This window comes from Ursus americanus, chromosome 34 (genome assembly GCF_024610735.1).
Source record: "Ursus americanus isolate L20-20 chromosome 34, mUrsAme1.1.p, whole genome shotgun sequence".
NCBI lineage: Eukaryota > Metazoa > Chordata > Mammalia > Carnivora > Ursidae > Ursus > Ursus americanus.
The window spans coordinates 6,655,705-6,668,599 of record NC_142160.1 but is presented as its reverse complement, the minus strand read 5'-3'; the positions used below and the strand labels follow the sequence as shown (position 1 = coordinate 6,668,599).

Sequence of the window (12,895 nt, the reverse complement as noted above, 5' to 3'; positions counted from 1 at the left end):
ACCTCCAACCTCCATTCGGTACGTTACCATTGTTCCTCCCGAAAAATGATCCAAATCCTCAGGAAATCACCTCACGCTTAAGTTATGCGTGTTCCCGGGCTGTGTGGCCACTGACACTTAGAAGGGCTGGGAGTAAGAAGCCCTCCACCTGGGGAGCTTCTGTACCATAGTGTCTGCTTGTGTCAAGGTGTGGGGAGAAAGGTGTTTCCACCTTTTTCTTGGCTGGGGGCCTCAGACGGCTGTGCAGAGTAATTTGCCTAGATTTCCAGGGCTACCTGGCTCTTTGGCTTCACAATGTCCTGGCAGGCACATTCAGGGACAGCTAGGACGTTTAGCAAAGGCTGGTGTGCCGAAGAGAAAAGCATCTGACAAATGCAGCCAAGGGAACAATGTCTCCCTTCAAGTGGAAATGCTGGTGAAGTCAGCCAGTACTGGCCGCACAAACAATACTGGGCAGGTCATTAACTTGCCTGGTTCAGACGGCGGCGATGAGCTCACCCACCTTTCTGGAAGTGCTATTTTAGCCGCTGAGTTTATACAAATAAAACCCATAATTTTCTAATGGCTAAACTAGGAATGTGTTCGAAAATAGCTAAGTCTCTGAGAACTCTGCAAAAGCCACACAGGGAACTCACGAAGGTGAGTCTGCAGTCTGCTGTTCAAGTTTGCATACATCTTTGTAATTGCTACATATGTATTACCTCGAAAATAAGCAACCACAAAAGCAAACGGGAATTTTTCTTTTTAAGTTAAGTAGTTACTGCTGCATTGTGTTTTCTCTCTCTCTTTTTACCTTTTGCAAAAGAAAAAAGTAAGTTAGTCGTTAACTACACAAAGGAGTTAACATTTAACCTGAACAGTGAGTGCTTTAGCTCTCAATTCCTCCCCCCTCTTTCTTATTATAGTGAAAAGAGGTCCAGGAAAACTCTTACTACTTATCACAGATCCTGGATGAGATCTGACTCTATCATTTTGCTTGCGACACTCAAGGAGGCCCCAGGTCCTTCACACACGCTCCAGTCCAGGCAGCCCAGAATCCCTGCCCCCCTGCTCCTACCCCACGCCCCACACTCTCCATCATTAAAGATCAGCTCCAATGCCACCCCCTCTTTGAAACAAACCTTCCAGATTCTTGCCTCCTATCCCCAGGTTAGGGTGCTTTATCCCCCCTGTAAAACCTCAGGTCAGTTATGTTTGCATCTTTTGTGTTACTGGCCCCTTCCACCTTATGTACTGGCAGGTCTACGAGGATAGAGAATGTGCCTGACCTGTAATGCCCCACCCCTCACTCCCAGCACATCAATGTCCTGCACAGGGCAGGCGCTCACTCAGTGGACAGGTAATGCCCATGGCACACACTTAGAGCATCTGAGTGCGGGGCCTCTATTCTGCACGTGCGCGGGGAAGGGCTCCAAGGAGAATAGCATCTTATTATTTAAAATAGGGCGGTTGCTGGCAGGCCTAGACATGCAGTGGCAGAGGGGATGCCCCTTTTCTGCTCTCTTTCTGCCATTCCTAACCTGTTCTCCTCTCTCACTCCCCCCCCCCAGACGACACCCCACGGCACACACAGTTCTACCCTATGGATGCGGCAAACTGTTGGCCTTATCACCTTTTCTGTGAGGCCCTTTATGGAAACAGGAGTGTTAGCACACTTCTCTCTCCTTGCCTCTCTCCTTAGCCCCTCAGAAGTACGAGGATAGAGGTGCAGAGGTTACCTAGATATCGACACGGTGATATTTCCTCACCAAGAACTTACACTCTTGCTCGCACCTGCTAGGTTACCTAGATATCGACACGGTGATATTTCCTCACCAAGAACTTACACTCTTGCTTGCACCTGCTACTATTACTACTATTAACAATAATAATAATACATCTGTACATGAAAAAGACATGAGAGCTAACATTAATGGAAGGCTTACTTTGTACCGGGGAGGATGTCTGGCTCTATGCTCGGATGGACCCACTCACTTCACAACACAATCCTGATTATTACCATCCCATTTCTCAGAGAATGCAATCTGAGGTTCAAAAAACACAGTAACTTGAGAAAAGTGAGGAGTCAAACCCAGTTAGTCCCACTCCAAAATTACGTAAGGATGTCTAAGCTCATCCATTCTTAGCCATCACCCTCCACACAACTGGACAAATACTACTAAATGGGGAGGAGACAGGACAATCGGACACTGAGTCTTCTCCCAACACTTGAACGCTCATGCACCCACAGCATCTAACATCCTGGTTTCCACATGTAAGCAATAGTCAGGAATGATACCTTAACTGGTTTTGTGTAGGACCCATAAACGGTGTCATGTGTGCACGCATAAACAGGGAACACTCTTCTAACTTCCACAGTAGTGGTTAAATGTCTATTATATGACCCTTCTCACTTTCAGGAATTTTTGGTGGATAACATGAACTTCGTTTGTTCACTCATTCATCCAGTGGTTAAACGGTATGGTAAGAGCAGCTAAAACATAGATCAAGAGAATTACAGCACACACTGATGTCTGGTAAAATAAGGTAAGACCACAAAGCTGCTGGGACATTGAGGAGGACATGCTGGTGATCACGATGGTGATCTTTAGGAACACGAAATGAAAATACCCATCTGTATACATTTTACTACAGAAGGGGATTACTAATCTTCTCTTCATTTAACAGTGTTGAGTGCACACAATTCATCGAAATATACAGGGTTATAAGAATAGGCAGACATACACACAGAGAGAGAGACAAGCACAAAGACAATTACACAATGTGTCAGGGGCAACAAGAAATAAATATGAGGTGCCCTGAAGGGGCAACCTCCCACACAGTCCAACATGCTACAGGGACCCTTTCTGCTAGAAATCAACCTATCCTTAGAACAATACAAATAACTTTAAAGGGGGTCTTTTCTAAAAACGCTGCCTCAGCAGGGCGCCTGGGTGGCTCAGTCGGTTAAGCATCTGCCTTCGGCTCACGTCATGATCCCAGGGTCTGGCATCGAGCCCCGCATCGCTCAGCAGAGAGTCTGCTTCTCCCTCTCCCTCTGCCCCTCCCCCCTACTCATGCACACACACGCGCTCTCTCTCTCTTGTTCTGGCTCTCTATGTCAAATAAATAAATAAAATATTTAAAATTCTGCCTCAGTAACACAAGATTTTATCTTTCAAAACTGCCCTGACATAAAAGCAGAGTCTAATCAGCTATCACCTGCCCCCAGGCATGTGGCCGCTCTCAGCTTTCACTCTGCAATAAAAAGGAGAGAGATGTGGAGGTATGGGTGGGTGCAGTCAGTGATATGGAGATGAGGGGATAGGCCAGAGTCAAGTCACAAGGCCAGGAAGCCAAGTTTGGTCTGTGGCTATGCAACTGTGTGAACCTGACCAAACCACCTAGACTAAACCTCCTTGTCAAGCCTAGCTTGGTGAGATCATGTAATAAATTATCTAGCCCCTAGCTGGACAAAACCCAGATGCTCAGCAAGTGTTAATTTTCTTTCCTACATGCAGATCACAAAGAAAACCTTTCATCTCTCATAATCTAAAAGACTAACTTTAAACCAGAATAAATAATGAAATCATTTCAAGGACTTCCTTCATGAGAAAAGATGCATCCTTGCTCCCCCCACGCTTTGAATTCATAGATGTACATGCCAAGAAGGAATAACAGAAATCACATTTCCAACCTCCTTATTATACAGGTGGTAAAATTCAAGTCCAGAGAGGTACAGTGACTTTCCCCAGGACACACAGCTAGTTAACAGCAGAATCAGGACAAAAATCCCAGTAGTTAGGCGCCCAACTAACCTCCTTTTCTACTGTATCCTACTACTTTCATGGGACTGTCAGTTATAAATGATGCTTAATGGTGCAAATACCTCTGAGGCAGTTAAAAATGTCTTTCGCCTTCAAAATAGAATGAAGATGGCAGATGGTGGGGCTCCTCCTACACAATGAGCATTGAATTTGGGACAGGAGTGTTCATGAAGAGATGAACAGTCGGAGGAGAAAAGGAGTAAGCACAGAAGAGGGGATCAGGAGTGAAGAGGGACACAGAGACCCCCTACCTTACAACTGTGCCTAAAGAGAAGTCCCATTTCTGTCCATAAATTGAGTCTGAAAACGTCCCCAGACCGATTTCTCCTTCCCTTTGTCTCTAAGCCTAGAGGATACAAAAGACACCACTCTCCCAGATCAGACAAAATCTATGAATTTTCAGGAGCGAAGAGAAATGAGATTGTTTACCTTCAATAGTTTAAAAAAGAGGTTCAGTTTGAGTTTGCTTAAATCTCTTAAACCTTGGGTTTTAGCAGAACCACGGCTGAACCACAGGTTTTAGCGGGACGAGCGCCTGCTTCTTTATCTGCCCCATGTAAATGTGCCGTGGAACCGATATGCCTGCTGCTCTGGGACAGCAAGCATCTAGTTAAAGAACAGGGAAAAAAATCTAATATCAACATATCAAACTTGACAGCATAATTTTTAAAAAGATTCCCATCTCCAAGAAAGTTTACAAGCAATGAGCGAGGCTATAAGGCAATGATTATGTTCTGGCATAATACTAATTGCAGAACAATTGTCCAATTAGCAATCATGCACTGAGGGAGTTCCTTTGCATTGTGGCCTTACTGTCTTTGTCTTTGTTCTGAGGAAAAATTCTGCCTACAGGAGTCCGAAATAATGAAAGGGCTCTTAATTATGTCAATGAGTTTGGATGGAGTCCCCATGGCACACAACCCTGCCTGGTAATGAAACACGAGAATCATCTGTTCCTAGTTAGACCTGCTCATAGCCTCCCCAGCCAGAGAGAGCCCCAGCTGAAGTCCCCAAGAAAAGGAAAACCTCTGGAAGGTGACAGGACTGGGGGCATTTGGGGTTGGCCCTCAGTCCTCCTTGGGCCAAACTCTTACTTAAAGGCCTCTCAAAAAAAAAAAAAAAAAAAAAAAGACCTAAAAAACATCATATAAAATTCTATAAAACTCTATCTGACGAGTATGTATGGGACACCCAGTTCACACGGGTCTTGTCTACCTGGAAACCAGAACTTCAAACCCTCCCAACCCCGTATCTCAACTAGTCAACCAACCAGTAACAGTTTTTTCCCACTGCCCTTCAAACGTCTGTTGGTTGCCACCTCAGCAGCTGTGAAAACTCTGCTTCCTCCAACACGTTCAACCAGAAAGAGTGTGCTGACCTCGAGAAGGCAGAGCGCGGCTCACCCAAAGGAAAAACTTTCTAGCAAGCAGAAGTAACTCGGAAACACTTTGTGAGGCAGAGCTCTTGCCCCTGGAAGAACACACCGAGGGGTTGCCAGGACACTGCAGAGAGGCAGGGGGAAGAGGCTGGGAGGCAAGCTTCCTAAACTCATTGCCAATGCTTTGTGACATCCCCAAAGGCTTTAAAACCCAGTGTGGCAGTCTCACTTTTTATGTAAACTATGAGAATTTTCAATACTCTCATCCAAAGGCTATTTTCATGTGTTCTTCTTTCCTGTCTAGGCTCCTACACTATGTGACATGAGGCAGGTAAATTAACTTTTCTAGGTCTCGGATCTATCATCACTCACAGGAAGGCAAGGGATTAAGGAACCTCTCAAGTCCCTTCTAGCTCAAACATTTTCTGAGTAAACACTGAGTTTATTCTCCCCACCTTCTACCAAATTAAACTTCAGGAGTTCCATCTACCTATAAAATGCAACAGAATCTGCTAAAAATCACTATATATGAAAAGAAGATTCAATCAGGTGACAAATCACAATGTAAATAGGACAAAAGCAACAGATTTCTTATATATTCTCAATTATTAGTTTTAATATATAAACGGAAATTTTTTAGGGTAAAAATACCTAGAAATAGCATGTAATATGAAGAAAACTACTTTTTTCCCTTGAAGACATGAATAAATATAGACATATACATGTTCCAAGGTGAAAAAACTAATACAGTATGTTGACTCTTCTAAACTGTTTCATAACCTTAATGCACAGTTTCTCAGCCTCTCCTTACTGACATTTTATGCCAGATAATTCACACGTGCGTGTGTGTGTTAGGAGGAGGTATCCTGGACATTGCGGGGTGTTAAGCAGCATCCCTGGCCTCTACCCACTAGATGCCAGTAGCACTCCCCCCAGTTGTGACACCCAAAACTAAAGTCTGTCCAGATCTTGCCAAATAGCCCCGGCAGACAACATCATTCAGGTCAGGAACCAGGACTGATCGCGCAGTGCTAACGTGCCCTTCCTTATTCACTACCTTGAGAACGGATTCTAACGTTCTTCTGGAAGAATAAACTCTACTGACCGTCCAAAAGGCTTTGGAAGAAAATAAATATATTACAGAGCTATGAAAGTAAAAATCATGGACACTGAAGGAAGGCTACAGAACTGAAGAGAAACAGTACAGAAGCAAGAAGTCACGATCTCGGATACGTAATAACAATCAACACGAAGCGCATTACAAATGAGCGGAGGAAAGGACTCTGTTCGGTAAACTGTAGCGGAGCAACTATTTATTGCTTGGGGGAGAAGAAAATGCTAAATCCCTATCACACTATGTTCTGATTATGTACTGCTATGTAACAACCACCCCCAAATTTACAGTCTTTAAAGCAACAAGTTATTAGGACCTTGTATGGGTTAGCCAGGGTTGACTGGGCTCAGCAGTGTGCTTCTCGCTCGGGGTCTCATGCACCACGGCCAGATGTCAGCTGGAGCTGGAGGAGGGACTGCACAGACTTCTCACGTGCTGGCTGTCAATGGCAATGCCTCCACATGGCCGCTGCAGAGCACTGGGGCCCTAACGACATGGCAGCCAACTTCGAAGAGGCCGCTCTCAGGCCGTTAAGGACCATTCCTGCAACAGGCACAGCATGACTTCTGCCATATATGATTTGCCAAGGCAATCTTGGGTTCATCCAAATTCAAAGGGGTAAAAGGAATGAACTCCACTTTGTGAGAAGGCAGCAGGGCCAAGTCACATCACAAAAGAACACACGGAACGGGAGAGAGGGTTTGAGCCATCGGTGGAAAATCTAAGCAGCCGTAATATAATACCAAAATAAATTCCAGGGAAATTCAGAGCTGGGTATTAAAAATAAAATATAAAACAACTAAAAGAAAATACATGAGTTTTTCTTAAATATTAGGATCCAGAAGGCAAAGAAGGACATAACTGCAAAAATAGTTCAGCTCAAAAAGCACCAAAAGCAAAATGAAAACACGAACAAAAGACTAATAACTTGCCAGAGTTCCATGTAACAGAGGGTTAAGGGCTTAACATATAAAGAGGCCTTACAAATCAACAATAAAGACAAACATTCCTATGGAGGGGAGAGGCAAAGGTCATAAACAGTTCACAAAAGAAGAACCCAGTAGTCAACACACAAAGTAGACCCTCTCAATTCTGCTCCTAGACTGAGTGGAGTATGAAGTGTGATCTAACCCATTTGGGAAGCAACTTGGTAATACAATCAAGAGTATTTAAAATGTTGATTTGACCCAATCATCTACCAACATTGTAAAGATATTTGTGATAATACAGTTTTAACAAAAAAGAAAGCAAACTTGATTAAATAGAGTACACGTCCCACACACATAAAAAATGTCTGCTGTACTTAAAAATCATATCTTCAAAGAATCCTGAAACACATAAGGGGATGTTCATAACAATGTGGAGAAAGAGTACGTGACACTTTATTTAGATATTAATTATTGCTATTACCTATTACAAAACAGTCACACATGTTTATCTCCTAAAATATTAACAATGGATAGCTCTGTGTCTGGGAAATACTGGAAGGTAACTTAATTGTATTCTTTTTTTTTTTTCAGTGTTTAAAAATTTTCTACAGAAACATGTTATTTTTATACTCAGAAAAGAAAACAAAAAAACACTACTGAAAGAAAAAAAATACCAGTACTGGTGGGTAAAAAACTGAAAAGGTCACATGCTACAAAGTTACCGATGAAAGATCAGAAAGCCAAAGCAGAAGAATCAGCATGTCACCCCTGTGACATCAGGGGTGACTACACCTGCAGCCACTGACCTACTCACAGCCCATTTCGTCCACAACCCAGTCACTTTCCCAAGCTCGTGACCCAGCCATGGCGCAGATTCTCATGTTTTGTTCAGTGTGACTGCTTTAGAAATTTTTCTCTTTCCCCTTTTAATATTCAGCCCATTTGTTTTCTTTGCAAAGCTCAAAATGTGTCTGTTTCTGTCTTTGGAGGCCTTTCAAATGATGCAATATTTAGGAAAAATTTGTAGTCACACATAGGACTGCTGCTATTCTTTAGCCAAATCCTCCTGAACTTCAGAGGGTCCTGGTCAGTTACAGCCTCTACTGTTCCTGCAATGGGAAGGACCGTGACGATAGCAACTCCCTTGTTCCCTGGTTCTCCAACTTGAGTGTGTGATCAGAATCCCCTGGAGGGCCCGGGAAAACACAGAGTTTCTAGGTCTGTAGGTGTGGGGTGGAGCCTGAGAGCCTGCAGTTCCAGCAACCTCCCAGGTGATGCTGGAAAGTGGGGAACCCCACTTTGAGAACCATGGTTCAAGATCCTATAACCAACTAAGCATCTCCCCACCATGTGCTACAGCTATTCGTTTATCACTGTTATTCACAGGAGCAATATATTGTTTGGTGTTTGTTGACACAGTGAATCACTCACAACCCAAATTAAATCCCAGGACCCCTCACTCCAGTTTCAGAGAGAGTAGTCCCTTCAAAGAACAAACTTCGGCAATGCGTGTAAACATCACCTTTGCTGCCACAGTCTCTGTCATCCCCCTTCACTGACACCTCTTACACCCCTCGGCAGCCCAAAGCCTTCCTCCAGTCCTGTACTTTCCCACAGAACAGAACAAACTCTCTCCAGGGTTCCCACGAAAATAAGGTTCTTCTTGGGGGAGCTGGGTGGTGCAGTCAGTTTAAGGGTCCAACTCTTGGTTTCAGCTGAGGTCAGGATCTCAGGGTCATGAGATCCAGCCCTCCATGGGGCTCCAGCTCCGCGCTCAGCAGGGAGTCTGCTTAAGGCCTCTCTCCCTCTGCCCCTCCCCCCTGCATACTCTCTCACACACTCTCTCTGTATCAAATAAATAAATTTTCAATAAATAAATAAATAAATAAATAAATAAGGGTCTTCCCTCCTTTCTCTCCCTTCTTCCACTGTTCTCTCCCAACACAAACTCATCTAGGCCCACTCCTATTCATCTCCCCTTGCTACTTGCTGATTAAAACTCCAAAACAGGTAGAGGTGGGTGGAGAGGTACCCTGGGCAACCGTAGGATTTCTTTATTTTCAAGCAACACTACCTTTTCCTTAAAGAGCGAGAGGAGAGAGAAGCACTCAATCACACAGGCAATTAATTATTTTTGTCCCTGCTACACATCCATCCCTCCATCCGTTTGATGTATGTTGGCCAGGTGTCTGCTGTTTAATAGGCCCTTTGTTAGGGATTAGAGAACCTGCAAGCAAAGGTGGGCTCATTTGAGAGGGGACAGGGGCAAAACGATGCTCTGTGGACACACAGGGTAGTTGGCTTGAATGGTGTGAGTTCAAACCTGAATTTTATCTCCCTTAAATCCCACGGGCAGATATCAAAAATAACTTCTCCAGAGCTTAATTCCTTTGATTTCGCCCCATTAAAATGCACTTGTCCTTGTTAAGGGTAGCTCTTTAAGTTGCCAAGGGTCACACCTATGTTATGAGTGAAGTTTTGAGCCCTTATCGATAAGAAGGGCCCAGGATATCTTAGAGAAAGAATAGAAGTGGGGTTTTTTTTAAGGAAGAAATGGGTATAGGATGGGAGTCTAGAGGGTACCTGGAAGCAAACCACACCTCTCCCTGGTTGTGACTTCTCAGAAGGGTGTCCCTACCATGACTTTCCCCACCCTGGCCTGCATCTCGTCTGCAAAGGTTCTCCAACTGTTCTGTCTGAACCAAGAGCATCAGCATCACCTGTTAGAAATGCAAGTTCTCAGGCCACACCCCAGATCTACGGGATCAGAAACTCTGGGGGTAGGGCCCACCCACAGGCTCTTTCACAGGCCCTTCGGGAACTGCTGACACAGCGTGGAGTTTGAGAAGTGCTGCCCTCACACGCACTACAGTGCCTGCCTCTCCACCATTCATATGTACTGTTACTATGGGTCTTAATGGTTTGTCAGGCTCCTTTGTGAGCGTAAGAATGTCATTTTCAGAAATGAAATCACAAACTGCTCATTAAGAGCTAAGTTCTGTGATCACGGGGCAGAGAGGAGGCGCCTGTGGCTGAGCAGAGAGCCAGTGGCTACAGAGGAAGCTGGTCATTGATAAAGGTCAGTGCTAATAGCGTTGTTCCGGTAGGTCATTTGCCTTCCCAACTGGTGCGACCTGTAATGGCCGCCAAAGCAGGCGTGGTTTTGCCGCCTTCTGTGAATTCTCAGAGCCCTCAACTGAGCATGTCTTCAGGTGCAGTTGAAAAGGCCCCCAAGAATCCCTTTTGCACAATGAAATGTTTTACTTATGTTATTTAGCATCCTCAGTCTCTCTTTGGAGGGGAAAAGGGAGGGAGGGAGATGCATATTTTTAGAACCAGGGAACGATTTATCATTCAATGAAACAGCATAGACAGAGGCTTAAATCAAGTGTGTGGAAATAATATGTTGTTATTACTAGTCTTAACTCTGCTAAATTATAACCTATAAACCCTGCAACGCTTGACTTAAACATCCCATCCGCGCTTGCAGGAAATCTAAATGGTTATTTCCTTCTTTACTGCACGCATTACGGGCGGATTTACTGTTGCCTCCACAAAGCGTATGTGAGGCGCGTGCTATCCAGGACGTCGGTGTAACCAGGCACGAGGGATAGGCACACAGCCCACATCACGTATGTATTCTGGGAGCCTTTATGTGCACTTAATTAGTTCAGCTATTGCTTTCATGGTTCATTTAGAAGCGTCATGCTTCATTAAATATCAATAAATTTTATCCTCAAAAAACCTTTTCAGTAAAAATACAATTGTCTCTTCAAGTGATAATCTTGTTAATGGATGTATATATTGCAAGTATGTCTATCAGCCCCGACAAAACTCTGCCTTGCTACGGTCGCGGTACCCTGAAGTAAAATGCAAATTGTAGTCTATAGTTTAGAACACATGCCTCATCCACACATATTTTCTTACAGTAGGGGAAAAAAATCTTTTTTAACTTTCCCAAAACGATGCGTCTTTTAAGCTTCTATTTTTATTTCGTCAAGAATGCCTACTTCTGTTTCATAAGCTCCTTTTATCCATTACATCAATTCCAAGTTCTCTTTATTGGAAAGACAGCTTTTAGCAACTTTTCACTGCATGAAAGAGAAGTTTTCAGGAATCATGTGTTCTTCACTTCCCTGATACATGTGTCCAAAAAGGGCAGGGGTCACAATTAAGGGCTTATCCCTGTCAGGTATTAGAGTCAACTCTCTCAGTGAGCGATCTGGGCTGTTCACTGCAAGCCAGGAGCAAGTGGGTCAAGTTGGGGAGGGTCAGGAGGATGAAGGAAGAGTTTCATCTACCCAAGCAGAAACAGCACCTGCCAACAGGCCTCCCCCGCCTGCCAGGTCCAGCTCGTGTGTCTTCACTGTGGAGATATCCCCAACCTGCTCAGTCAGGGAAGCTGTCGCTCGCTTCCTCCCTTTCCTATGGCACTTTGTGAACGCACCCATTATAGAATGGATTATCATGTAGTATAGTTACCCATCCATTCATTCAACAAAAATGTATTGCTAAGGATACAATGGTAAGCAAGACAAGTAAGATCCGCTTTTTCATGAAGTGTACATTCTAGTGGTGAGGAGATGCACAAGAAAACGAGTGAATGAATAAATGAACGAGGTAATTTCAAACAAGAAGTGTCATGAGAGAAAGCAAGCAGATAGACGGGACTGAAAATCATGGGGGCCAGGCGGTGGCTTTGGACTGAGTGACAGGAAGGCCCGTGGGAGACATAGCTCATACAATGAGGCGCAAAGGGTATGAAAAAAGCAGCCACCAGGAGGCTGATCCAGCCTGGTGTGTTGAAGGAAGGAAAAGAAAACCAGGCTGGCTGGAATGTACTCAGCAAAGGGGAGTGTGGTACCAGATAAATTTGGGGATGACTTGCCAATCTTTTGACTTGAGACTATGAGCTCCCAGAAAACATGGCCTGTGTCTTTCCTGAGCCTGCACCTCTGGGCCTCAGTCTCTGGATATTTTTCTATCACTTTGCACCTTCTCCTTCTCTCAGCCCTCTCTTTCAATATGGACGATCACGTTCTACCTTCTCTATGCAAAGATAACATACCATGTACTCTTACCACTGGAGAAGTTTCTTTTGGTTATTTTTCCATCAGAGATGATAAGTTTGTGCCTAGAGGTCTATGTGGTTTTTACTGATGGCTCTTGTAACCAAGAGTGAAATACATTCAGGAAGGAGAAACCAGGAGTTAAAAGGGCAGCCCAACGGGGTTTCAGAAAGTAGCTCAGAAGAGTTCAGACTCACATCCTAGGATCAGTTTATTTATATACTACGTCAACTCAGCCAATAACAGCCAACCAAGAGTGAACATTAATATTAATCTCATCACTGTCATCATCATCATCATCATCTCTTTGAACACAAAATAATATAAATGAACTTTCGCAGTGGGCTTTATTATCATGATGGATGAGAAGAAGGAGACAAGCTGCTAGAAATACTTCCATTTCCACCCTACAAAACATTTTCAGTCCTTCCAAAACTGGAAGGATTTATGTTGCCTCCTCTGTTTCTTCCTCATAACAGGCATGGTCAATGGGAGACAATTTCTGAATAATGGACGAATGAATGCCTCGTTTCATTTCTTCACAATAACTCCCAATGGTGATAAGAAATGGACCACGTTGGCAGTGACAGGATTCAAGA

At 44.0% G+C, this 12,895-nt stretch overlaps 1 protein-coding gene across 8 annotated transcripts in view; it reads right to left on the bottom strand.

Moving 5' to 3' along the window:
* The window catches only part of GLIS3 (GLIS family zinc finger 3), a 619,421-nt gene that overhangs the window by 313,111 nt on the left and 293,415 nt on the right, over positions 1-12,895 (bottom strand). The window contains exon 1 of one of the 8 annotated variants that reach the window (XM_045772459.2): positions 3-1,044. The exons of the other annotated variants lie outside the window; for them this stretch is intronic. Coding sequence (XP_045628415.2) covers positions 3-30 — 28 coding nt within the window. The 5' untranslated portion in view covers positions 31-1,044. Of the gene's footprint in view, positions 1-2; positions 1,045-12,895 lie in introns of those variants that run through there. 8 annotated transcript variants of the gene reach the window in all.